Raw genomic sequence first — 27525 nt, 5'->3', positions numbered from 1 at the left:
TGCTATAAAATTGCCATTGGCACTTGAAATAATTTTCCCTCACAGCTTGTTGTTTGACTGAAATACTATTTTAAAGGAGATAATGCACCCCATAATATTATGTGCAGATTGTTAAATGTTTATCTTAACAGTTATCTTTTGCTGAACAAGTAGATTCCCAGCCGCCATAGTTTAGTCTCACCAGACACTCAGGATTTTCAAAGCAAGCTTCATCATCTTTGCGGAAGGTGGGGTGAGAGGGTCTGTGGATGACTTCAATGGATTTAGAATTTGTTTCACCAATAGCAGAAAAATGTTTAGAAACTTCCTTTAAGTACTTGATATAAGAGATGTGTTTATGTCTCTTCTAAGCCTGCTTTGAGTACGTAATAGAAATGCCTGGCTGTAGTCTGATAGCTTGCCAAAGTGATCGAATACTTCCAGGCAAGCTGTCATTTAACTATGAAATCGGACATGACCTATTGACTGATCCTCAGCACCAAAATTAAAATATAATGATTAGCTTTTTAGAGTTCTCAGTAGAGGAAGTTTATTTATCCTATACAGGACACTTGGATCAGAGATACATTTTTGCAGGGTGCTAGGAGAATCATCTAAAAGAGCGCTATAGTACTAGATACACTTTTTACCTCGTATTGATTCTAGTGGTGGAGTTAGACATTTCTACCAGGCATGCCTAACAAGGCCGTAGCCTTGGCCATTGCACTACTAATGCTGGCTCCAGGACAATCTTTGTATGCATAACAAGCATATTTTTTTCCTTGTCCTTCCATTCCTAAAACAAGGTCTCTTTCCCTCCCTTCTTCCCAGCATTTTTTGCAGACATTTCCTGAAGTTTCGACTGTTTGAAAGGGTGTTCCCCAGCATACCATCGGTCCCCAAAATACACTGTAGCGATCCAATAGGCTCAAAAAAAACCCAAAACCTGTGTTGATTTTAAGCTCTCTCAAATAATTTTCATGTGTCACCTCATCTTACAAGCTGTGATCTATTCCCGAGTGCCAGGCGGACTTTTTAAAGAGAGCATTTACTCTTAGAATCTTAATGCAAGCAAAGGAAGAAATTATTTACAATGAGTGTGGTGAGACACTGGAACAGATTGCCTGAGAAGTTGTGAATGGCCTATCATTGGAAGTGTTCAAAAGCAGGTTGGATGGTGCTTTGAGCAACCTGATCTAGCGAAAGAAAGCCCTGCCGGGGACAGAGGGCTTGGACTAGGCATTATTTTAAGGTCCCTTCTGACATTAACCATTCTATGATTCTATGTACCTTTAGCCTGTAGAAATTCTGCTGACATTCTTTCACTTTCTCCTCCTCCACATTAATCTTTTCTTTTTTAAACTCGGGGAAGGGTAATTTAGGATAGGGAGTATTCATTCTGTTCCAGGAGCTTCCTCTTTATCCTTCTTTAGGGAGAAACAGATAATGGTAAGTTTGTGGAGTACAGGTGAAACTGTGGGTTCCATTTCTAAATCTGCCGCACGCTGACATCACGCACGCATGATGTATAGTGCACAGCTTTACACAATCTTTTACTGAAAGTAAGCAGACAGCACAACATCAGCACAACAAACCTATTTATTCACCTGAGTTGCAGGACGACTCTGCTGCAACAATACATCTGATGTAAAGAAAAGAATAGGAAAGGGAGGAATTTTAAGTAAAAAGTTAACAACAATAGGTTGTAACTCGTCAACAATTATATCAATTAATATGTGTGGCCCTTGCATTCCTAAACACCTAGAAAATACCTGTTCTTTGAGACTAGGCAGTTTGTGCGCTCTTTTGTACTGGAAAATATTTCAGACCATTCTCGGTATTCTTCCTGCTGAGGTCATGTGGAGGGGTAGCTGAAGGCCTTGAATAAAAAGGGGACTTGTGTCTCCTGGTCTGTTTTTACAGACTATGCATAAGTATCACTAATAAGAAGAATGACTGGCATCTTTAGGATGTCCGACACTTAGACTGGAATGATAATGACTGGCTCCTAAAAAGAAATACTGAATTATATGGATGGGGAAAATGGTGTAAAACAGTTGCCTCATTCAGGGGTGCTTTAGTGAATTCAGTATGACAAATAAAATGGTGTAAGGAGACTAAACAAGAGGTACAGAATTGTAGAATATAAGGACAAATGCTGTCTATGAAGAGGGGCCAAAAGAACTACGATTGGGTTTTTACATCAGGAGTGTGGTGCTAAGCCATTCCAGAACAGATTGTCTGCAGAAATTTACAATGATACTAATTGGGAAGATTTACCTTCATATCTTTGGCATATGCAAGCCCAGTTTTTGCTGCTTCTGAGATATGTAAACTAAAACTTGGTACTAAAGTTTTCTTTCAATCTGTTTGTCTGAGGCTGAGATCTTTCTTAAAACTTGGAAGGTGCTGGAGAGACGAAAGGGAGGATAATGTGAAGGAAGTTAGAGCTGCAGATCTTTTCTAGCCTTTTTTAATAAGGTTTTTCACCAGTCATAGATAAACTATGCTTGGAGCGGTGGCAGACTGAACTGCAGATTGATTTTCTCCTCCCTCCATCCCTAGCAAATATAAATTCAATGGGCAAAGCTTGCGCTCCATCATTTGCTCCTGTAGCAAAATAAACTGCTTATAATGTGAAATTTTCTCACATGGACAGAAGATGGCAGGGGTCATAACTTTTTATCGGACACCGCAGTTCTTTAATTTTACACATTTTTGTAAAGAAAGGTATGTTTTATTTTTAATTTCCCATTTATTTTTAATTTGTTTGTCTTTAAAAAATGTCTACCTTGCCTATTTGTATAGCAATTTGCGAAAGTATTTTCATGTTTAGTAGGCTGCCTTCGCATAAAGGTTCCTCTCTAGTCATCGGTATTGCGGCTGTAAGACTGCAACTTCCATTTGATTTCCTAACACTCCTATTTTACAGGGTGAAAATTAATCCCTTTTGAACAGAAAACACTATGTTAAAGCACCTTTATCCTAAAAAAAAAATAATTAGATTATTCTGGTTTTAGTGTAACTGAATTCTATTGAATTGTACTGTACATAAAATGAAGAGGTAAATCTACAGACCTACAGGTTATCCCTGTACATAAAAAAGAAAAATATTTTTGTTAGTGTATACAATAACATAAACACAGAAGATGAATTTAAAATCTTGTTCACAATGTAGTATCCTGTAACGGAGAAAGAAACAAACATAGGAAAGAAAGGCAAGATGTGCAATTACATGCATATATTGCCAGTTTACCTGTACTGAGATGATAATCATTTAGGAAAATGCTGGTAGAGAATTTTTGCATAAATCATTTATTTTTCACAGAATCGCAGCCAAAGGTAGCAAAGCATAACATCTAGACCCTCTGTTCTGTATTTCAAATGCGGGTATCATTGATCACGGGAAACTGAACTGATTATGGTGATTCTATTTATTTGTTTATTGTTGACATCTGCAAACAGAAAGCAATTGTCTGTGCCAAAATATATGCTGAAACTTTTTTTTCAATCTAACAATGCAATTTTAGCAAGATGTTTTATTCCCTCTCAAGTTCCTTTGTACAACCAACTTTCACTGCGAAACAATAATTGGACATTACTGTAACTTCAGGTGTGATGTGGGGCTCGGAACATCCAAAAAGGAGGACTGAGAAATATTCCTCTACCTTCATTAGTGTCCTAAATATAAACGTACAGCTGTCACACTGCTGTCGGATGATGGTTCAAATGGGCCACACAGTGCTCTTAAAATCCTACTCCACATCAGGCACCTTAGTTTCCACTGACTTGATGCAGACTGAGGGTGCTTAATACCTCATAGCGATGTGCTTCTCAGGATGTCTTTTACTGATAAATTACACTCGTGCAGATGATGTACTTCTCCATCTTGTAGACGAGAGAGAATAACACCTAGAATATCAATGAGCAGTGGGTCGTGTTGCCATGGTTACAATGTGAGATATGATGTTTTTTCCCACTGTCATTTTTTTTGTAATGTGTTAAGGACTGCAGCTTTTACAATGTTTGATACTTTTTTCTCTCATACGTCATAGTGTTAAGATGGCAGAATAACCATGGGAGACTGGAATTTCCTTGGAGGCATTTTAGAGGAGGTCCACATTCATTCCACCATTATTGGAAAGATTTGGCTAACGATCCTCTTCATATTTCGAATGCTTGTCCTCGGAGTGGCAACTGAGGATGTTTGGAATGATGAACAATCAGAATTTATATGCAATACTGAGCAACCTGGTTGCAGAAATGTGTGCTATGATGAGGCCTTTCCCATCTCTCTCATAAGATACTGGGTCTTGCAAGTTATATTTGTATCTTCCCCTTCCTTGGTGTATATGGGTCATGCCCTATACAGACTAAGAGCCTTGGAAAAAGAGAGGCAAAAAAAGAAAGCTCAAGTAAGAGTGGAACTCGAAAGCACTGAATTAGAAATGACTGAAAATCGGAAAAGGCTGGAGAGAGAACTCCGGCAATTGGATCAAAGAAAGCTAAACAAAGCACCCCTGAGAGGCTCTTTGCTCTGCACTTACGTGATACATATTTTCACAAGATCTGCAGTGGAAGTTGGTTTTATGATTGGGCAGTATCTTCTGTATGGCTTTCATCTAGATCCCCTTTACAAATGTCAGAGAGATCCGTGTCCAAACACAGTTGACTGCTTTGTATCTAGACCAACAGAAAAGACAGTGTTCATATTATTCATGCAATCAATAGCTACTGTATCATTGCTTTTAAACATCCTAGAAATTATCCACCTAGGATTCCGAAAAATTAAAATGGGACTGTGTGGGCAGAATAAAACCAAGGACGACCCTGACAATTTCTCTGTAAACAAATCTAAGAAATACTCTATGATACCACATTCTTCTTTGGGAATATCCACCACCCCTCAAAAAAACGTTCCTTCTGCACTTAGCGGTTATACCTTTTTAACAGAAAAGCAAACTGACGCTGCTGTCTACCCGGTTCTAAATTCTCCTCCCGTGTTTCAGTCTGTGCAAAATAATCGTACAGAAAGCAGCAGCAATTACACCCATCACAGTCGGGAAAATAAATCACCAAAGAAGAGGCCGGCTACAAATGCTTTAGACAATCAGACTCAAAATACCAGCACAAATAATAATGAAGGCTTGTTTGGCAAGCTTGGGACTGAAATGTGTGATGTTCAAAAAGAAGCTCAAAAGAAACATGTTCTTGTTGATACTCAGAATGTAGATACAGCTTCGAGCACGTGCTTGAGAAGCTTTGCTGAAATGCCATCTCAAACATCGCTGCAACCTGATACAACTTTTCCTATTGCCGGTTTCAGAAGACAACATGGAATCAGTTCATCTTGGAACTGCTCGACAATGGTTCAGAGTGCAGCATCTTCAACAAATTCTCTTCCAAAGAACAGCAACAGAAGACAAAGCAGTTTCAGTGCAAACCAAGCCCAACCTCCTTACAATACTGACGTTAGAAATTCTAGCCGGCCAGACACTCCTGACTCTACAGGGAGGGTGAGCTCAGAATCTAAGCACAGCAGGAACTGCGATAGTCCTAAGCCTTTCTCTCTGTCCAGGCAACTGTCGCTGTCAAGTAATGCCAGCAGCAGGCGTGCCCCCACTGATCTTCAAATATAGAGAGACAGACCCTGTGAATCACGCTAGTCAGTGCTAGCATAATTACTGAACATTGCAACATAAGCAAGACCTATGTAAGAGTAGTCAAATCCTTCAACTTTGTCCAGCTGTTTCACGTAGATAGAAAAGTTGTGTAGCCCTTTGAATATTAGCCAAGTAACTTTTAAGCAGCCTCTCCCTTGGTAATGAAAGGGTGGCTTGGCGTATAAACTTCTCATCGTATAAACTTCTACACTACCCTTCCAGCTAAAAAGGAAAACATACATCATGTAAGTCCACGTATTAGGAAAAATCAGGCATAAAATCACAGCTGATACTATTTAAACTAAGTAGAAGACAAAATTTACAGTCTAAAAATATATTTTATGAAGACCAGTAAATTAAGTTAGGAGAAATATGGGACTGGCACTCTCAGGAAAAATACGTTTCTGCTTAATCTCTCTCAGAATTCAAACAGACATTGGATAGCTGTCTGAAAGCAGAATGTCAAACATATTCCACTGTTTGAACAGTGTTAAATACAAAAAGAACTAAACATTTGATACATGTATCACTAATTCTCTGACTCTACGGTAGACTTTTTTTTTCAGTGTATCACCACTGACTTCCTCAGGAGAAAAATAAGAGTGAATCTCTTATCGTATACTATTACTGTTAAATACACTATTACATTTTTAAAGCATCATGAATTACATGAGTTGTGAGCTTTAATTTTAAGATTTGCATAACACTAGTAACTAGCTATTTTTTATTTTTTTAATCAGAAAACAAGTTACTGACATTTATTAATCAGAAATTTTGGATTTCACAAACCAGAAGGCTTACTATGCTAAAAAAAAAAGAAACAAAAATAAGAAGAAATGGTAGTACCTTCCTACTTTAGGCTACAACATCAAAAAACATATAAAAGGTTTATCAAACTGTAAAACTACTGCTTACCTGAATGCTATGGGGTCCATCTTTCCCCCGAATTCTGACAAACTTTTAAATCAGAGTGCTTATAATTGTTTAGAAGGAGCATTTCCATTTGTGCTTTTTATGGGGGTAATAAAACAAATAAAGGACATTCATCCGCTTGATGCTTCGGTCCACATAGTGTAAAGCAAGTTCTATGAAACATCTTGAAATAATAGAGAAGGGAAAGATGAACAAAATTCTATGTTACATTGGTAATCGAGACTTCTATGAATGAAATGCATTTACTTGAGTCGTGCAATGCTGACAGGCTGTAAATGCTTGGTGAGGTGGTCGCATCTGGGATGCATTAGTGTATACATGTGTATTTTTTACTAGAGTATTTGACTTATTGTATGTCTACTGGAAAAATAATTTGTGAGATGTACTGTCACATTGTTACGACATCATTAAATTCTTAATGTGCATTATCATTATGCTTAGAAGCCAGCCATGTTTCAGATTGGCTGAAGGCTGTACAATATTAGGAAAAAAAGGAGCCAGAAAAAAGAAAAGGCTCTTTTGCTTGCAGCAGCAGCATTATTTTGGCCCTGTCTGTGTAAGAAATACACACTAATACTATTAAAACTATTCACTGTAGACTTCTGCCAGGCAGCTGTTCTTCTCATCTCTACGTGTATACATAAATACAGCCCTATGTAATTCTGCTTATGCTGTAAAATTAAACACTGTGTAATATACAGGAATGTATATAAACATATAGTGTGATTAATGCTGCTACTGTGGCTTTAATTCTTGCACTTCTTGATGTGTAAGTTTCTGTGGGTGGTAACTGTGCTAACGCATGTTTTGCACTCAATGTCTCTGTAATAAAAAGACTAGTATTTAATGCAGTCCGTGCCCACTGTCTAAATAATAGAAAATTAGCATTTAGATGGACACATATGGGATATGACATTTGCATTTCTGTCAGTTCAAGTTAAGATACAAAAGAATTTGGTTTTCTGCTGCTGACAGAGGATTTTTATTAACTTTTTTTGGTGTGTGGACATGGGCCAAACATTCTATTTCATCACAGCACCTTGTCAACAGAAAAGTGTAACTCCAGTGAAGGCTGAAGACGTCGCACAAGAGGGCACAGAAAAACAGTGAAAAGACACTGACATCGCCGGTGCAGGATTAATCGGTTGGTTCTTTTTTTAATTTTTATAATTAACAGATTTTATCAGTCAGTAGATACCACAGTGTTTCACAAAAATAAACCGGTATAACCGCTTCCGTTTTTCAAAACAGGCTAAGGCAAAGGTCTTTCCTGACGGTGCGGAGGTTTCCCTCCGGGTGCCCCTCGGCCGGCGGCTCCGCAGCCGCGGCTCCTCCCTCCGCTGATCTTCCGCTCAGCTCCGGCTGCTGCTCTAGCCACAGCCGCGACCCTGCGCTGACCGGACGCGGCGATCGCGGCGTCTCGAGGCCGCCGGGCAGCGCCGAGCCGGGACCGCCGGCTCCCAACGGCGCCCCGGTACCGGCGTGGGGCGCGGAGCCCGAAGGGGGGGCGGGGCCGTTCGCCCGTCGCCGCGGTAACCGCTGAAGCGCTCGCGTGGCGGAGCAGGGCGCAGGCGCGGGGCAGGCGCGGTGCGGCGTTGATGGCGCATTGCAAGGTAGGAGGGAGCGCGCCGGCAGCGGGGTTGGCGCGGCGGGGCGGGCCGTGGACGGGCTCCGGCTCGGCCCTTCGTGCCGCCCCCGCGGCGGAGAGGGCGGCCGGCCCGGTCCTACCGACCGCCTCTGTAGCTGAGGGGGGGGCGCCGCCGATCTGACCGTGTGGGCGTCCTCCCTCAGGCCGCGGACTCCAAGCGGGAGCAGTTCCGCCGGTACCTGGAGAAGTCGGGGGTGCTGGACACGCTCACCAAGGGTAAGTTCCCGGCCCCGCGTCGGCCCTTCGGGCGCTTTCGCGGGCGGGGGCCGTTGCCAGCGGGGCGCGGCCGCCCCTCGGCCGCCCCGGCGCTCCCCGCCCGCGCCTCGCCGAGCCGGGCGCTCGGTCTGCGCGGCGGCCGCGGCAGAGCCCGCCTAGAGCCTGTGCACGGTGTGGGGGGCGGCGGTACCCTCCGCCGGCGCGGCCCCGGCCGCGGAAGCCGTAACCGCCCGCTGGCGGCGCGCACGGTCGCGGCGTGTGGAGGGTGTTAGGAGCTGCGCGAGGACGAGAGGCGGAAGGAGCGGGAAGGCGGTTCCTTTCCCCGGACGCGGTGCGCCGGGGGGTTCGGCCGATGTGCCGTCGTCTGTGTTTGCTCGTGGAAACGGCGGGATTTCTTGGGGGCTGTTCTTCTGCCAGAGCTCTCCAGAGAAAGCAAATGCTTGAGACAAAATAACAACAAACGTGCTCTTAAAAGCACTTTATTTAAAAAGACTCTCTCTTGAGAAGAGCTTGGCGCTTCTCCTAAAATTAATGAACCCGTAAGTTTTCTGAGACTGTCCATACCAGAATGGGAAAAATGCTGCTGCTGCACTTGATGCATACTTTGCATACTTTCTGTATGGCTTAGCATCTTCTAAATCTTCCTGAAGTCTTTTTGAGAGCCTTCCAATAGCGTGTGGAGAAAATCTCCCAATATTCCTGCTGGAAAAATACGCTGTTTAAAGAGGGAGCAGCAGATCTAAGATGTCAAGCGAATAGGTGCCGTTCTAAGACTCTTGGCCTGGCATGTGGGTGCCATTTGAATTCTTATTGCAATACTAGGCGTCCTATGGGATACTAAAACAGTTTTACAGATAGTAAAACTTTCAAGCAGTGTGGCATCCTAATTTTGTTTTTAACTTAGGTGCTTAGCTTAAAATGACCTTGGTGGTGCAGCTTGGATATCTGAAACTGGGAGAAGGGCTTCTAGGTATTTATGAAAGCAGATGTCTTCTATAGCCATGTGTGTGACCCTGTGAGGAAGTGGGAGTGGTTATGTCTGGGAAGTTTCTGAGTATTCGTGTGACTGAGTTCTCCAGATACGGAGTTGAAATTCTATGGCTAGTTTTATTTCAGCTGTCAGGGTACTGCTGCTTGTGACTGACCTCTCTGGGCTGCTAGAGGCCCCATCCATAAAGATTATTAGTGTCACCTACTCTGACGGTAGCCATTTAGTTTTGTAACTGTAGGTGTTCGATGGAGGCTTGCTTTTTTGCTGGAAGTTACAGAATTGCTGACGTTGTGCTGCGGTTCAAAGACGTAGCTTAAGTGAAGGCGATGGTTTATGAAGGGAGAATATCTAAATAGTTAGAATTTCAATTTTGCTGGTGAAAGCCAATGTAGGGTTGTGTGTGGAATATGTAAAAACTGTTCAGGCTGTTTTGTGTTCTGTGCTAGAATAGCTGAAGACTGTGGCTAGGGGATCAACAAAACTGTCTAGGTGTTACTGGGTGGGATGCTCTGTTCCCTCCTGTACAGTGGACCTATTCTTTATCTTGAAGTATACAGGTGAAAAACCTTGTTAAACAGAAACATGTCATATTTACAGCACATTTAACTTGTATGCCTTCCGACTGGTGGTAGCTGTTTTAAAAACTTAGAGTTGCAAGAACTTCCTGCAATTGTTGAATATTTTCTATTTGCAGTGTTGGTAGCCTTATATGAAGAGCCAGAGAAACCAAATAGTGCACTGGAGTATCCTTTCTCTCTTCTGTGAATTGTTCGTAGAGACTTGATGTGAAACAGCTGTCCTGCTTCTGACTCGTAGGTGAAGTGGGGAGACTCATTTAGAAGATTTAAGTTGAGAACATGGCTTTTACAGATGAAGTTGGCTAATAACTGCATTGTTACAAGTTAACAGAAAGTCTTGAGAGAATGCAAGAGAACTGTGCGTATCAGTATGCCAGCAATAATGAAGTTAAGTTATAGGCCATGACAGAATGTCGTAGATCTGCAGTGTTAAGTTTGAGTACTTGCAGTATCTGTGGCTTCTGAAGTTGGCTTCTTCACGTTTCTTTTTTCTTTTTTTTTTTTTTTTTTTTTTCTTTTAATACAAGATGGGGGGGGGGCGCGGAAATCAATGTCTTTTGTTTTTTGCTGGTTTTAAGCAGGGTCCCTTTCTGGCTATTCCTTTTAACTCTTCAAAACTTCTGCTTTTAAGAGAGGAAAAGGAGGATGTATTAAAACATGAGACTTTGTCCTGTGTGTACTGATGTCTTGTTTTCTTTTTTTTTTTTTTTTTTTGTATTTTTAGGAATATACCACTGAACTTGAAAAGCTTTCTTATTTTTGTAACTTCGTGCTGTAGGATGAAAAGCACTATAGTAATCTTAAGTGGTTTAATGCAATTCTGGTCACATGTATTGCAGTACTAACTTCATCGTAAATTTTAAAACTAAAATGTGGTTGTACTATCTAACTGAAGAAATACTTAACATCTAAATGTCAGCTTTCTGAAGCATCATCTAGGAGCTTCAGCTCCTGAGAATCCAGAAGTAGAGGCACTTCGCTTGGAAGTGGCAGAGATGAAAGAAAAGTATGAAGCTGTGTTGGAAGAAAATAAAAAACTGAAAACCAAGGTAACAGTCTACTTAGCATTCCTCAGTAGTTCCGTATCACACAACACGAATACTTTAATACTTAGAACACAGATAACTTTCTTCTATTAGAGTAACTGATAAATGTTGTTGCATTGTTTAGCCTCATGTCTGAGGAATGCTGATAGAATTTATCATAGTAAAGATTTTTTTTTTTTTTTTTTTTTGGATGGGACACTTCTTATATTCTATAATGCAGAACAGTATTGCTAAACTGTGGATTTTATTTAGTGAAAGTATATGTTCTCAAGGCTAATCCCATGTCTTCATTCAGCCCTGTCTGGATGTGTTTAAGTTGTCTTATGTAGCTCATGTTTCCACATGAGTTTTGAAAAAGAAAAAAGCTAATGTATCTATTATAAAGGCTTTCAAAAGGCAAACTGAAGGAGAAAATATGATATATATTAGCTTGTGTGACCTGGCACAGACTTGCATGTGGCAGAATGTTACCAGCGGAGGCACTCGTATCCACGTCAAACAGTAACTTGCACTATTCAGCTAAAACGACGCTGGTATTCCTCTAACTGCAAAAACGGTGGATCTGAAGGGCTAAGGCAGAGCCATTCTTTAATGGGTCTACAGGCTGTCTGAAACAGCTCTGAAATGTGAACAACTTCCCCTTACCAGAGGGCACTGACTGTAAAATGAAAAACATTGAAGAAGGAAACATTTGAGAACCTTAATAAGCCGTACTTATGTGCTGCTGCAGGTTTCCATGCATTTTTTAGAAAAGAATGGCTGTTGTTGTATGTGAAGTGGTCTATGAGTTTTTCACTGGGAAGCTACTACCACACCTTAGTTTGGGAGAAGGGATTCTTGGGCATTACCCCTTCGTATTTCTTATCTGGAGTGCCCTCTTGCTGTCCTAGTAAATCTCCTTCTGTTACGCACTGTGAGTCCTTACAGCTACATTTGTTAGTTCTTACTAGGAAATATGGCAAAGAGCAGAATTTTAGGGGGAGTAGCAATAGACCAGCAGTTCACTCGGCACAGCCGACTTAAAAATGCAACCTATAGTAATTAGATACATGAAAGCAGAGTAACCTGGGTCTTTGTTCAAAGAAATCTTTTAAAGAGGTCAAAACTTGTTCCAGGAAAGTAAGCATTTTCCATAATCATGGGGGTTTTGTGCTTTCACCTTCTTCAGCCTTCAAATGATAACTTGTACTATACACGTTTTCCAGAACTAACGTTTTTGTATTTTTGCTTTCTTTCCCCTACCATCTTCTGCCTGTCATTCTGACATACTGTAGAAGTTCACGGAGTTCCTGGGGACAGAACGCAGGGAGAACACTACTGTTTAGCTGCTTTTTTTTTTTAGTGGTCCTCTGGCATAACATATGGGCATTTACCTGTGCATTTATTGGTAACTTGAATCATGTCCAAATAGGTGGTGTTCTTCTGTTGCATTCATCTATGAAAACCTGTTCTTCTTACATTTACTGGTCAGAATGTCAGGTATTTGGGTGGAGGCAAGGCAGAAAGCCAATAGTTAGGCCCTCTGTGGAAAAGAAAACAGATTTTGGATTGTGTACTGGCCATCTTTTGTGGTATAATCTACAAGAAAGACAAAATGCTATTTTAGTAGTTCACGTTAGTGGCAATAGTGATTGCTGTAATTTAGTGTTGTTATGAGAAACACATAGGTATTTTAATTTTTTATGTATTTTGTTTATTTTTAACCTACTCTGCAATTTGCAGGAGAAGGGAAGAATCTTAATTAAGGAAAGTGGACTGGTATATTTCAGAGACTCAGTCCTAATGCTTCAACTGGTTTTGAAGCTTGAGCTTATCTTTAATATAACTGAGGTTAAGTAAACACCTTCATATATTTACTTGGAAATAACTTTAGTGCATAGTTGCCTAGGCCATACTTTCCAGAAAGCATAATGAAAACTAGAATGATTACAGGAAATGTAAGTTTGGGCACTGTTGCTGTGAGAATGACTGTTTCATTTAATCGTATTTCAGTGAAATCAAAGCTTGTAAGGCACTGATCTTTATCAACTGCAGTTTAAGATGAAAAGTACTTAATGAAACGGAGAACAAGAAATGGAAAAAAATTAAGGGCAAGACCTACATGCTTGAAAGTGCATTTTAAAAGACCCCTTGTTATAGCAGTGTGATTATACAACGTGACAAATTGATGTTTTGAGGGAAGGGTTACTTTGTTGCCTGACTTGAAAATGGCCTTGCATAACTATCAGTGATGGATTAAAAAGCACAAACTGACTGAATGCTTCCAGACCAAATGTTTTCCTATACTTCTTAATGTAAAAACTGTCTCTGAAATGCTGCAGCTAACTGAATTCTTCTCTTTAAATCCACAGCTGGCTCAGTATGAACCACCTCAAGATGACAAGCATGGTGAATAACAGTGGTTTCTCTTTTAATGCCTTGACTTAATAAAGGGCTTCCTGAGAACTGCAGTCTTTTTTTTGTTTGTTTTGGTGTATGTTTTTTGTGTGTGTGATGTTGTTTTTTTTCTTTCGTTGTTGGAGATGCAGTACCTACTGAACTTAAACTCTTTAATTTGCATGAGGTGTACCTATTTCCACGCAGTTCATGTTTCTGATTCTGTTTCAGAAACCAGGCCTTGGAGAGTTGATCCTGATACTGCCTGGACAGTTTTGAACAGAATACAAAATTCTGACTTGTAATGGATGTCCTGTCTAATCAGAGTGGCACATGTAAGAGTACAACGTGGAGTGTTTTGCCTTCTGATTCATCTAATGGGGAAAAGGAAAAGTAGGCAGGGCAGAAAATCTAAGAGGGAGTGGGTGAGTGAGTGTGAGTGTGAATTGCCATTTCTAATTTCACCTCTATGTTCTATGGCCCCCGTTTCCCTGAATTGACTTCACAATTCTTCTGAAATGCAAAGTTGTCCCTTTCTTAAAAAAAAAAAAAAAACAAAACAACTTATAAAGAGCTGCATTTGTCTTCTATCCTACAACTAGGTAGTTTAAAGGCAACCAATGACAGGAAAAAAAAAAAGGAAGGGGAGGGGGAAAGAGTGCAGTAGCTGTCTTATGTATTAGATCTACTGGCTATTAGTTTAACTTCGTTTCTAGGAAGGGTTTTGCAGATTGTCTTACAGGTGTAGTAGGCAGGATCAGAACTTTTGCTAAAGGCAATGTACGAACTGAAATCAAGGGCTAATGAATGTAATAGTTGCTTACCTTACTGCACTACTTACTGATCTAAAGAGACCGGAAGAGAGCAAAATGAGAGGAAAATACTGTGTTAAAGCTTTAAAACAGCAACAAAGAACCTCGCCCTGAAGAAAATAGTCCAGGAAAAACTCCAAACATAAAAAAATACCCCACCCTCTGTGTTTCTTCACTTTAGGTTTCCCATGAGGGTGTCTCAGGCAAGAATCCAAAGGAAAAAAAGAAAAAAATTACTTGAGTGGTACAGCAACAAGGACAGCTGCCTTTGGAAAGGAACACAGAACCAAGAAATTCCTGGGTGATGATACCCTTACAAATCTCATGCACCACCTGGTTCGATGGTAATTTGTGGTCTGGGGTCTCTTGTTCCTCACTGGATTCTTTCTGTCTCTGTGCAGGCCGTTAACCGTTCTTATAGAGTTGCACACTCTGCTGACCATAGTAGCTTCCTTATCTCCAAGTCACAGGGCCTTCCTATATGTAATTAACTGTAAGTTCAAAACAAGTTCAACTTACCTAGGTGAAAGCTGCAGGTTGTGGCCTACGGTGTCAGTGACTTCAGCCACTAATGCTAAGTGTGTTCTATAGAACGGATCACCTGGTGTTAGGCCACGTTAGCGCACCGCTTTTATTTAAACTCGACCACTAATATTCCCTATTTCTTTGCACTCTGCAGCAAAGGAGAGAAGGGAGCTCCCTTTAGTTAGAACCCGTACCTGCCGTTAGGTCGCAGCCGGTGGGAGCAGGGAGAGGATGACGCTGTGGGGTCCCGGGAGCGGCGCGGGCCGGAGGCCGGGGGCGAGCGCCCAGCGGGGCTCGCTGCAGCGCGCTTACGCGTGTCGGCGCTGCCTCCACGCCCCTCTGGACACAGTTTGCTCTTGCGAGCCCTCAGTTAGGGCGGTGATTAAATAACACGTATTCGCTAAAGCTTCGGTCGAGACGCCTGCCTGCCTGGCTGCGCGAGTGACGCCGACAGTCAATTAAGGACTGTAACGCGCCGCTCCCGCCCTCGCTTTACGGCGGCTTTTGCGCCGCGCGCCTGGGCCGCTGCTGGCTCCGCCTCTCCCACTCACGTGCGACAGCGCCGTCAGGTGACTCGGGTCGTCTGACCGGAGCCACCCTACCTCGCTGCCTTCCTGAGCCAATTGGCGCCGCGGAGCCTGACGCCAGCCAATCCGGAGCCGGGTTGGGTTGGGCGAGCAGGGGGAGGCCGCGGGGCGGGCGCTGGCCGGAGGGCGGCGGGCGGACATGGCGCTGCAGTTCGGCGGGGCGGGCGCGGCGGAGGAGCCGGCCTTGGTGGGGGGCAGCTTCGGGGCTGCCGACTCGTTCCCCAAGGACTTCGGCTACGGGGAAGAGGAAGAGGAGGCGGAGCTGGAGGGAGGCCCAGGGCCCGGCGGGCCCGGCGGCGGCGCGGGCGGGCCTGGCGGCGGCGCGGGCGGGGCGGACTCCAAGCCGCGGATCCTGCTCATGGGGCTGCGGCGCAGCGGCAAATCCTCCATCCAGAAGGTGAGGGGCGGCCGGCGGCTCCCTGGCCCCGGGCTCCTTCCCCTGTTGCTGCTCAGGCCGTTTCTGCTCTTTAACGTGGGCGCGTGTAGCGAAGTTGGAGCAAGAGGAAGGTGCCTGCTTAAGGACGGTTCCTTCCCAGAGCGGACCGCGGTCCTCCGGCTCGGAGGGGGAAGCTGACTGGCGTAGGTGGTAGCCTCTGTAGTTCTTCACTGTAACGCTTCAAAAATAAAAAGTGAAGACGCTGGTGTGAAATTTATTATGTCTTCTTAGGGACATGAGAGCACCGTGAGCGGCACAGGTGCATGCTGTTTAGCTAGTGCTCCCGGTAGGAAGAAGTTGTTCTGCCTTTTGATCCTTTGAAAGAGACTTCTGCTTTTGTACGAGCAGAAAGGCTGCCTCTGGTTTCCTTTGGTGTGCTAGACTGAGCAAACGAGAGTCGCTGGTCGAGGAAGAAATACAATGGTTCCAGTGCCTTAGGTTTGTTGGTAGCTTCGTAAAGTTGCTAGTGTTTCTTAATAAAAAGACAAAACTGACTAATTTGCTGTGTAGCTCAAGAGAAGTGTAGCACTAAGAATGACTGTTGTTCAGTGCAAATTTTGTGTTTGCAGTCCCTATTACCAAGTTTTCAGGTGATATCTTTATGGGAAAGCATTAGTAGTGAAATGTGACGGTTCTCAAGCTCTAGGCTTAGGGACTTCAAACTTTCTCAAATCCAAGTGTGGAATCCTTCAGAGATTTTCCTTCAGAATTATGATTTGCATACGTGGACTTGCTGTACTGTCCTTAGGTAATAGGAACCTGGAAAAAGGTCAGAGTACCTGATCTGGAGTTTTTGGGGATGTGGGTCTTTTTGTTTGTTTGGTCAGGTGTGTGGTTTTTTTTGTCACGGTAACCAGACTTGCTTCTCTGCCTTCATAAGATTAGCGTAAATATATTATTGGGGAAGGAATTTGTGTGTGTGGTAGAACTTAAAGCAGCAGCTTGTTTGGAGCTGCTGTAAACCTTTCATTTATACCCATTTTTCTTTAAAGGTGTTAAATGAATTAGGTGCATAGGGAGTCAGAAGCAGCTGTCTGTCATCCTTCCGTAGCAAGCTCTAATACTTAGAAAATCTTATAGCAAGATGTATAGTAGTGCTCCTAATAACTAGTGAATTTCTTTTAAAACTTTGTCTGTCTTGTCTTCCTTTCGCTGTACTTACTCTCTTCCTTCGTCATCCCACTCCCCCCAAATATCTCCTCTGGGAAAAAAAGACAGCTGCTACTTCTGAGACCATCTCATTCATTATCACAGCTTAAGAAATCCACAAAATTAAAGCAAAGGTTCTAGAAAGCATGAAAATGATGACGTGGTTGTACATCTTATTGCTGTTAGGGAATCCTATGGAAGTTGCTTTTCGTGGTTACCTGTGAAGAGTTGCTCACTTCCAATTATGAGGTTCTCAACACGGTCTTGCAATATGATAACCTTTTCTCTCTCTTTTCAGGGACTTCTTTCCATCTGCCCATGTAAATTCCTCTATGGACATCAGAGCAATAGAAATAGTGGGATATTATTTCCAGAAAAAAAAAGGCATTAACTGACTGGAAAAAAAAACAGTTTGAAAACCCATTCTGTATTTGGACTTTTAGGTAGAGGAGCCTGTTTTTACATGATCCTGTGCTGCAGTGGGGAGACTGGCTGTTTACGAAGGGCAAATTGCCTGCATTGGCTGTACAGACTTCACTGAGGCACGCTTTGTGGTGGCTTGGGAAAACTCCCCGTGATGGGTTCTTCCCTTTGAGTTACTTGCACTGTAAAGATTCTTGGAAAAGTTCTGGCTCTGGTTGTTGTTTCCTTTCTGAGGAAAAGTATGTAGATTTCTTGGATATAAACCAGTTGTTCATGTTTGCAGACCAAGTGTCAAAGGAAAAAAAAAAGGGGGGGGAAACTCTCCCTTGTTACTTTCTCAGCAACTTGCAGTTCCTGCCTTAGATATTCTTGCAGTTTATAGGTGTTGCTACAATGTACCTGATAAGGTGTCTTGAGGTGGCAGGTTAATATTTGATCGTAAGCTCTTGTAGTAGGGATGTTTTGGAAGTCATGCTTGTCACTTGATGTATAGGATTATTGTTTTGTGGTCTGGGAAATTATTGTTTGTATGAATTAGGCCAACATTTCATCTGGAAGTGAAATTCTGAATATAGCCGTTCTCTGATTTGTTTCAAAAAACCAACAAAAACCCCCAAACAACCACGTACTTCCCTGAAGAGTCCGTTCAAAGTTTAAGGCAGCGGGAATGAACATATTGGACAAACTCAAGTTGCGGATCCAAGGAAGGGTAACTACTCACAAATTGAGATTGTGACTTAGAAAAAAACAAACGAATCAAACAAGAAAAGGGCAGCCCGAAACCACAAAGATGGTTCAGAAATACTGCCCCAGGTGTACAGTTTACCTGCTGCAATTCAAAACTAAAACCAAGTCCTGCTGTAGAGAAGTTATTGTAGAGAAAAGGTTGACATATTAGGAAATAAAAAATAAGTAAATAAAAAAAAACAACCCAAAAATTTAGAGATCGTGACAGGTCAGATGTGAATGGGAAATTCAGAGGGATAGGAAAAAAATCTGAACGAGTGTACTGCTAAGAGTGCTCAAACTGAGAGTGAAGTAAAAGCAGGAAGTCTGCCAGGAAGTCGATGAGACCATTGGATGTTGAAGGTATACAAGGAACACTTAGAAATGATAAGAGCCGTATAGTGAGGAAACTCAGCAGATTCTTAGAATTTTATTAGCTCTGTCTGCTCTGCCTGTATATGCCTAGTCAAAATTGCTTGGCATCAGTGTTAGCTGCGTGCTTCCACAGCGTTATTATTTGCTTTATCGAAGCTGTGTAAAATGAGTAAGAGTAGGGATAGATGCTAGGTGACAGAAATGAAATTGGATCAAAGCTGTGTTTCGTTCCCCTATTAGTATAAGAAACAGATGGGGAACACCAGTCCGATGAAATGCACTGCTTTGGGAAGCAGGGGAAAGGGGGGTGATGGCATTGCTTCTCAGAGACTTATCTGCTTTAGACTGGATTCACTAATTCTGTCCTGCTCCCTGTGGGAGATGATGAATTCTGAAGAAGGAACGTTGATTTCAGAACGCTCTAAAACTGCTGCAAACACCGAGGAATTTCTAGTCCTTGCAATACAGCTGCTGCGTATCTAGAACTGGTCTTATTTTTCCATACAAACGTCCTGCTGTTTAAAACCTCATTTAGATCCTGGCTTCCTCAAACTTTTTCCTTGAGGAACTGTGGGGTTTTTTCCCTCGGTCTTAAAATTCTAGGCTGACGTACTACTTTGAACCTCACTAAACGATCCATTAACTACGCTGGGTGTGGAGTTGTTTTTCTTGCAGTTTTTCTGACTGAGATTGTTGCACTATATCTCCTTAATGGATGACTTCTGTAACTTTGTGAAACATGAAAAAAAAAAATAATTACCAAGTGCTATATAGAAACATCTTTCATTTTGCGGTCCTAGTGTTCAACTGCCTTATGTTTGTAGTAAGTTCTGTAATACGTGTTGGAATTGCTTTAGCACAATGTTTGCTGCTGGAACTGACTGCTTTTGCTACAGACTGCTTTGCTGTGGGGTTAGGTGTTCTATTTGTTCCAGGAAGGGCTAAAATCCTAGCGGGGCTTTTTGAGTACTAGCAATGAGTATGTTTTTCATCACTGTAGCTAAACTGTTTACCAACTAGCTTGAAAGCTTTCATCGTTTCTTTAGGGTTTTTGAAAGGAGAGGGTCAACAAACATAATTTAGTTTTTAATAGACGTCAAACTACCTAGCTATTCTGGTGTCTAAAACTGAGATGATGTACACTTCGATGGTCATTTAGAACATTCTGATAATATTCTATCCTAACACTTGATACCAAACTAAAAGCAAAGTTTCCATTAGGAATTTCTAAGACTGGAAAGAAATGGTTCCTAAAAGCTTGCAGTTGCTTAATTAACAAGCTGGCTTTGTACCATATCTGAATTGGCTAATATAGCAGAATTTGAAAATATTGTGTTAGACTTGCAAGGAAGGAGGAGTAACTGGAATGTCTGTGTCTTTAGGCAGTAGTGTTATTTAGACTTGTGAAAATGTTGAACTGTATTCAGTTGCTTAGTTCTGGTTGAGGGTAGGTATTTCCTTAGCTGATACAGAAAGCTGTCTATTTACTGAAAGGAAACAGTACACTTTAGAATGGACAAACCTATTTGTAAGATTCAAGTAAAAATTTTTACCAATCTCTTCTAGTAAGATAAAGTTGAGACTATTATTTGTATTCTTTTAACAGGTGGTGTTTCACAAAATGTCTCCCAATGAGACTCTGTTCTTGGAAAGTACCAACAAGATCTACAAAGATGATATTTCCAACAGTTCATTTGTGAATTTCCAAATATGGGATTTTCCTGGACAGATGGACTTTTTTGATCCAACATTTGATTATGAGATGATCTTCAGAGGAACAGGTGCTCTAATATATGTTATTGATGCCCAGGTAAATACAAATCACTAAGAGTCACAAGGAAGTTTTCTTTTTGCTTTGTGTGTGAAAGGAATTATCAAGAAGCTAATAATTTTTATTTTTAGATAAGTTCGTATAACATCTATTATGTATGAAAGGATGCGTTGGGAATCTAACTTCTGGTGTGTGGTTTTTAGTTTTATGAAGTGACTGGAACACGCGCTCCCAATGGAGAGAGTGGAAAGGGGCGAGTACTCTGAACTTACTTTTTCTACTGTAACAGTGAGACCCTGCTGTGCTGGGTGGTCTGAATTATCTCTTCCCTCTGCTCTTGGCTGCTATGGAGTTCATTTAATAACAGCACACTCTGACCTGGTTCAAGTACTGGTACTATTTGGTATCTGGTAGCTTCTAGTGAACTTATGAACTGCACCATGGAAGATTACCTGGTTATTAGGACCATCTTGGAGATTGCTGCTGCCTTTTGCTGGAGCTGAAGTGTAACCTTCTTGTTGCTCTGAAGCCTAGTTCTGTATAGTTGAGCCTTGTATAGCTAATACAACTTAATTTACATAACAGAATCTAGGCTACTTGGATTTCTGACACTCCAAGGTATTCTCCCATACTTCTGTTTAGTTACAGAAGTGAAGTTCTTGCACTGAAATATTTTGTCCTTGTGCAGAATGGAATAGTTATTGGAGATAAAGCCTTGTCATTCATTCCTGCCAAAACTGATTTACAGGATGACTACATGGAAGCTTTAACAAGACTCCACATTACAGTTTCAAAAGCCTACAAGGTCAACCCGGAAATGAACTTTGAAGTTTTTATTCATAAAGTTGATGGTTTATCAGATGACCATAAAATAGAAACTCAGAGGGATATTCATCAGAGGGCTAATGATGACCTTGCGGATGCTGGGCTTGAAAAACTTCACCTTAGGTGAGTTAAAGATTCTGGCATATGTAATTCTACTGTTGCTGATATGCATACAGACTAACGGCTTTTAGATGTAATAGTGGATGGACTGGAGCAAGGTCTTGTTCGTTTCTTAATATTGTGCGAACTCTTGTTATAAAATACACTGCTGAATTTATGGCCAAGCCTCAGCTGTTAGGCTGACTAGAATAAGGCAGGCTGCTGCATCAGATTCCAATCAACAGATTTTTTCGTAAACTCGCTGATAATTCCAGGTCCGTTTGCATACTTTTCATTTAGCATAACAGGCCAAATTTTTGCATGTGGCCTGGAGAAGTGGGGGCAGGGGAGGGAGAGGGGAAGCTGCCTGCCTTCTAGTCCTGGCTAGCGCTGACTTTTCAGCGTGTTTGGTTTTAAAAATTTAGTCTCTTACTTGATATTTGGCTTGCTTTTAAGCCAGGTGTTTTCTACCAACACCTTTTAAAAGAGCTATCTTTTCTCTGTTTTTATTACTGTTTTGATTCTCATGGAGCCTTTAAGTATTGCCAGTATCTCTCAGTGTTAGTGTGAATACAGTGGAAGGCCAGGAATGGGACTTGAAGAAATCTAGTTGAGCGTTTAACACCTTTGTGATAAGCATTCTGTAGGCTAAGTGTGTTGTGAAAGCATGTTCAGATTTTTCTCTTTGTTCTCCCATCTCCTGGGGATGGGAGGAGTCTGTTTCACGTTTACTGCAGTCGCTCAGAAATTAGGTTCTTGGTACAATGGCCAGGTATATTTGTGATAAAGGCATCCCAACTAAATCATCTGTTCTTAATGTTAGAAAGTATAGTTTTAACATTTCTATTGCAATTCTGAAATTCTCTTCAATCTTTGGGTTTTTTTTCTTCTTTTTTCCTCCCTCCTTATCTCAGCTTTTATTTGACCAGTATCTATGACCATTCAATATTTGAAGCCTTCAGTAAAGTGGTACAGAAGCTTATTCCGCAACTGCCAACGCTGGAAAATCTACTAAATATCTTTATATCTGTAAGTGTTAATCTAACAGAACTTTGAGCGAAATACATGGAATGGTAAAGCAAGTCCTTCTGCTAAGGAACACTGGCTAGATCTGCCTTTGGGAGACTTGGGTGGCACTCATGTTGGTGATCTCTGCTGGCCCAGTTGTCTGCATTAGAAGCTCTTTACCACAGCTAAATTGTACTGGTGTGTGCTTTGTGCGGGCTTCTCTAAAAACTGACAAAGCATAGTTTGGTTATAACTGTTGATATGGGAGTTCTCTGCCAGCACGATACACTGATTAGACTGCTGAGGCACTTAGTAGTTTAATGTAGCTGTACTAGCAAGAGACTTTTTTTGTAATATAAACTTGGCCTTGAACTAAAGTGTCTATTTCATGTGGCCCGTGAGACTTTTGCCCTTATTCTTTTGTATTTGTGTTTCTTAAAGAATTTGTGACATAGGAATTTGCTGCTGTATACTTTAAATCAAATAAAAAAGTCACCCTATAGACAAGGCTGAAATACCTTGTCTCATGTAAGTTATGCCTGTGAGGCTGTTGCAGGCATGTGGACAACGTGGAAAAAAAAAACAGTTGCGACTGAGAGGAGCTGTGCCGGTCAGACATGTCACCCCACGCTACTGTATAATGCTCGTTTCCTGTGTTGGTAGAAGACTGTCTCTAATAATCTGGCCCAGTGGATAAAGGGCACGTTAATGGCTCGCCCCGGTCAGTGCCACGAGGGTATGGATGTGCTCCTGATACCAAAAGGATCATCTGGATGTCCTCTGGACACTGCCTTGGGTATTCAGACTAGCTAGGAAGAAGCGATAAGGAATGCTTCTGGTGCATAAATAGAAATTAAGCTTTGCCAGAAATCCACAGTCTACATGTGGTAACTTGTTTAACAGCAGAAGGCTAGGCTTCTGAACTTGGTATGAGCACGTGCGCTTTGCCAAAGTGCTCAGTTACAAATGGCACGGTACAATTGGCTTCATCCTTCCCCATACCCATAACTGCCAGAATGTGGTACTCTCTGTGGAGTCATAACTTTAGAAGCTGACTTTATTTGCTCTAACTACACGGCAACTGCCTTACACAGAAACTGAACTGCCAAGATACTACAAGCGTAAAATTTAAGTGTCAGCATACTGCCATGAAATAACTTGTCTCTGAGCCTGGTCCATCAGGTGGATGTGAATGTGTGGCTCTTCTGGAGTCAATAGAACCACAGAAGAGGAAAACTACTGAATTTGGGTTCTGGAAGCATAGTAAAATGTAACCTTAATTATAATCAGGTAAATAATAAACAGAATTCTAACCAAGTCCCCAGCTTTAGTTTTGTCAACTAGAAGGTTAATATTGATATGTAGTATGGCAATGAGGTTATTGTATTTATAAAGTGTATGCTCTAAGTCTTGATTCTGTCTTAAGCCTCTAAATTGGTTACGTTTAAACCATTTCCTGCTATTAAGAATGTGAAAGTGTATGAATTCTACTTGCGATTTTTAAAATGCAGTTATTTTAAAAATTCATCCAAATTCTTTCTCTTTCTGAAGAATTCAGGCATTGAAAAAGCTTTTCTCTTCGATGTAGTCAGCAAAATCTACATTGCAACAGACAGTTCCCCTGTGGACATGCAGTCATATGAGTTGTGCTGTGACATGATTGATGTAGTGATAGATGTTTCCTGTATATATGGGTAAGTGATGAATACTTATAGGAAAAAAGTCCTTAAAAGTTGTAGAATAGGTTGCAAACTGTGCAAGCGGTGCTGGCTTTGTCATCCAGCAAGATGCCATTGATTGATCTGTTGAGCACATTGGTTCTGTAAGTCACTAGAATAAAGCCAAATGATTTGGCAGCTGGACCGAGCATTTGTACGCAGTTTGTTTCCCTCCACTCATGGCCTTAGACCGCCATCTGACATTTGTAGAAGTCAAGTGTTCCATGTAAAATATGAATATTACTGTGCCCTGTTTGGCATGGTGGGTGCAAGTAATTTGGGTAGATATCATGCCATAGTTTGTGAGTGTAACTTACAGTCAGGTTGCTTTAAGACTTGCCGCTGTCTGAACAGAACAGTTTTTCCGAGGTCAACTTGGCACTTGCTGACTTTCTCCGAGGGATGCATATAATGCTTGTTCTCGCAATTTATGGCCGAATTATACTTCAGAATGGATTTTTGAAGTGGTTCTGGAGAAGTGGTAACTTATTTTAGAACTGTGGTTGTAGGCTGGAAAATACAGTGCTGCCAAGAAATACCACAACGTTTAATGGTCTGTCTCCTGACCGGTCAGCCCAGGGTTGTGTAACTGTTTTGGGGTTTTTTCAGGAGTGAATGCTTGGAAGTAGCTTGCGATACATCTTTTGCTTCTACAGTAATTTAACTAACACTATTAACTTGCAAATAGAAAGCAGCATCCTAATCTTTTCTTGTAAATGCAGGCTGGTTTAGCTTGAGACCAAAATTGCCCTGCTCCCTGTTGCATGCACCTTGCCACCCCCCCGCCCGCCCCAGCCTTTGTATTAATTTACTAAAAGGAATTTTGCCAAGATGTCACTCCATTGACCTTTCTACATCGAAGTCCTGCATTAGAATCTTCAAACCGATCACCTGATATCTTACTGTGGCATTATAAGCTCAGTGAGACAGTGACCCTTTGGGGTTGAAGCTAAACTACCGTATAACTAATGTATTTTACTACCTCCATTAAGAATGCTCAGCTGTAAGCTGAAAGCAGTATCGACTAAACAGCCACAGCTCTAGGTTTGATATCAAAAGAATGCATGCTGATAGCTTGCTCTTAACTACTCATTGAAGATAGACAGTATCTAGTTGAAGGGCCTCTGCCCTGTTTAGGTCTAGCTTTCTTGAGAAACTTACGGTGTGATAATGGTCTTTCTTACAACAGTATTAAAACCTGCATTGCAGGTTCTTTACTTGCTCACTGTTCAGTAATATTCTTCAAACTGCATTTAACAGGTATTTTTCTTGAAGTTACGTATGTGTGCCTACTAGATTATGTCTTGGGTTAACTCGTTCTTTCTTAGGTTAAAGGAGGATGGCACTGGAAGTGCTTATGATAAAGAGTCAATGGCAATTATCAAGCTCAATAACACAACGGTCCTGTACTTAAAGGAAGTAACAAAGTTTTTGGCATTAGTTTGCATTCTTAGAGAAGAGAGTTTTGAGCGCAAAGGTAAGGACTTACCCCCATTGAATGACTTTTATCTAATGGTTTTTATCAACTATAAAATATTAATATGACTTTACAAGTCACCTTGATTTTTGTGTAACTTTTTTTCTGGGAGGGATTGCATATGTTATGGGTTAGAAATGACAGTGTAGGCCCTAATTTCTAAGTATTTGACTTAATGGTGACAGTACTTACCTTGGTGTTTTAAAAAGATAAAAACCAAGTGTGTTCTTTTAATTGCTGTACAGTATTTGATCTCAAAGTTTTTCTGACCCTAACCTGCTGTTTAATTATGAATATACATCTTGCATTCCAAATAAGTACTTTTAAAATTTTTTTTATATAAACTGAGGTAATCTAAATAAATATTGGCATCAGTAAAACTTTGTTAAATCTTCTGAATCCAAATTCATACTAAAATAAGAAGCAAAATAGCTGTTGGTTAAATGAAATCTATTTATTTTGAAGCTGTGTTGATTACGTAAATGTGCCAAGCTGAGCATGGTTTTTCCTCTCCCTTCCCCCTTTGACAGGTCTGATAGACTACAATTTTCATTGCTTCCGCAAAGCCATTCATGAAGTCTTTGAAGTAGGTGTTGCTTCCCACAGAATCTGCAACCATCAATCAAGCGCCTCCAATATGAAAGCAGTGACTCACAATGGCACACCTAGGAGTGCAGTCTAGAGGAAAACTAAAGACATTGGATAGACTTGTCAGCTCTTCACTCCAAAGTTTTGTGGAACAAGAGAAGAGTAGTCTGAAAGCCTGAAGGAGAAGAGTGGCGCTAACTGTGGAATAGCAGCTTGTAACTCACGTTGGGACACCTGAAACTACTGTAAAAACACTTTTGAGGCCAGTGGACTTAGAAATGCCGGTTTGAAACCAGCTTAATTGCAAATGCAGTGGTTTTTCAGTTTGGAGTCCTATTTTAACAGTCTGTCTCTGACGGATTGCCCGGTCAAAACTTACAAATGATTGAGTAGACTTTTGCGTGAAACACTGAATAGTCACTTGCTCAACGTTTGTTTTTTTTTTTTTTTTTTTAAATTAATCTGCAGAATTTCCACTTTTGCTTAAGTTTACCCTTTTGTTACAAAAAAAAAGAAAAAAGGTGGTGTTATTATTTAGGCTTCTGAAACTCAGGCTTTTTGTTTGGTGAGACTGGTCTCACTAATCATTCCATAAAGTAGTTCTTGCTCTTGCCGGTGTGTTCAGAGTGTTGTGAATTCTGTACTTGTTAGGCGGCTGCAAGGCGCTTCTATGTTTGTTTGGAGAGCTGACCTGGAGCTTCATTTTAAGAGATCGTGATACTTTGCTTTCAGACCACACTTCTTGGTATCCCCCTTTTGACAGAAGGGAAGTATTAGAACCAGAAATAAACTACCTGCTCTCTTTTGCAAAAACATGGATGTCATAAATCTGTGTGATTAATCCTATTCACAAAACAACTGCATGGCTAACTAAACTGAAATGTCTGCCATCTGTTGGAATAAAACAACCACTTCCAGCTATTCCCAAGCAAAGAAATCAAAAAGTTAGCGACTTTTGATGGTGGATCTCTCTCTGCTCTCTGACTGATAATCAAGACAATTCCTAGGAAAATATCTGAGGGCGTTATCCTTGCACGGCAATTAAATATCAGTGTGCCACAACCTACTAATAAAACTGGACGTTGAAAGTGCATTGATTCTGTACTGTGGCAAACACCTTGTTTGTCGCCATGCAATCTGAATAGAACATTGTGGTTTTTTGATTTTGTGAATGCTCGCTTTCGTGCTATGGGAGGTATATCTGAATTGTTTCAGTTTAATTTATTGGTATTATTGCTGCAGATGTCCTACTGTATATCAGCCTTGCTATGCAGTAAGCTCAGCTACTGGCCCGTAAAGATCTCACCTCTTTTTACCTGTCCCTGTGTATGTATAGGTGTTGCGAAGCCACCTGACGAACTGACTATACAAGTGCCACTGTAAATTTTTCTGCAAGAAGATCTGTAACTGTAAGCGATCTCTGCAACTGATGTATTTATGTGGTCAGAAATAACCACGAGATTGCTTCTGTGCTTATAGAATGGATTTTCATTGAACTATGTAAAAATGAATATACATGCATTAACATTAGGGTGTATCCACATACTGTCTAAATGTTTTTCCTTTGTTTTAAAGA

At 41.3% G+C, this 27525-nt stretch overlaps 3 protein-coding genes across 4 annotated transcripts; all 3 read left to right on the top strand.

Annotated features, from left to right (window-relative positions):
* Nucleotides 1-4055: 4055 nt before the first annotated feature.
* On the top strand, nucleotides 4056-5618 carry GJA9 (gap junction protein alpha 9). Its single transcript, XM_074161872.1, has one exon. It carries the CDS (start codon nucleotides 4056-4058, stop codon nucleotides 5616-5618), a length of 1563 nt encoding a protein of 520 aa, XP_074017973.1.
* Nucleotides 5619-8144: 2526 nt separating this feature from the next.
* Nucleotides 8145-13503, top strand: MYCBP (MYC binding protein). Its single transcript, XM_074161874.1, has 5 exons — nucleotides 8145-8188; nucleotides 8367-8439; nucleotides 10125-10173; nucleotides 10928-11057; nucleotides 13406-13503. The coding sequence occupies exons 1-5, from the start codon at nucleotides 8174-8176 to the stop codon at nucleotides 13448-13450; spliced, it is 312 nt and encodes a 103-aa protein (XP_074017975.1). The 5' UTR covers nucleotides 8145-8173; the 3' UTR covers nucleotides 13451-13503.
* Nucleotides 13504-15493: 1990 nt separating this feature from the next.
* RRAGC (Ras related GTP binding C) lies at nucleotides 15494-26043 on the top strand. 2 transcript variants are annotated; one of them, XM_074162082.1, is made up of 7 exons: nucleotides 15494-15749; nucleotides 20170-20273; nucleotides 20983-21182; nucleotides 22073-22187; nucleotides 23718-23860; nucleotides 25213-25361; nucleotides 25892-26043. In XM_074162082.1, exons 1-7 carry the CDS (start codon nucleotides 15494-15496, stop codon nucleotides 26041-26043), a joined length of 1119 nt encoding a protein of 372 aa, XP_074018183.1. The 2 variants fall into 2 exon arrangements, with proteins under 2 accessions (XP_074018183.1, XP_074018182.1); XM_074162081.1 differs by having other exon boundaries at nucleotides 15494-15751; nucleotides 20070-20273.
* The last annotated feature ends 1482 nt before the right edge of the window (nucleotides 26044-27525 follow it).

Source organism: Numenius arquata, chromosome 21, assembly GCF_964106895.1.
Source record: "Numenius arquata chromosome 21, bNumArq3.hap1.1, whole genome shotgun sequence".
Classification (NCBI taxonomy): Eukaryota; Metazoa; Chordata; class Aves; order Charadriiformes; family Scolopacidae; genus Numenius; species Numenius arquata.
This window is presented reverse-complemented; position numbering and strand designations above follow the sequence as displayed.

Coding starts and splice junctions, on each gene's coding strand:
- GJA9 (XM_074161872.1), top strand. CDS start 4,056: ATGGGAGACTGGAATTTCCTTGGAGGCATTTTAGAGGAGGTCCACATT.
- MYCBP (XM_074161874.1), top strand. Junction 8,440..10,124: donor GCTGGACACGCTCACCAAGG/GTAAGTTCCCGG, acceptor TTCTATTTGCAG/TGTTGGTAGCCTTATATGAA. Junction 10,174..10,927: donor AAACCAAATAGTGCACTGGA/GTATCCTTTCTC, acceptor TCTAAATGTCAG/CTTTCTGAAGCATCATCTAG.
- RRAGC (XM_074162081.1), top strand. CDS start 15,494: ATGGCGCTGCAGTTCGGCGGGGCGGGCGCGGCGGAGGAGCCGGCCTTG. Junction 21,183..22,072: donor CTTGAAAAACTTCACCTTAG/GTGAGTTAAAGA, acceptor TCCTTATCTCAG/CTTTTATTTGACCAGTATCT. Junction 22,188..23,717: donor TACTAAATATCTTTATATCT/GTAAGTGTTAAT, acceptor CTCTTTCTGAAG/AATTCAGGCATTGAAAAAGC.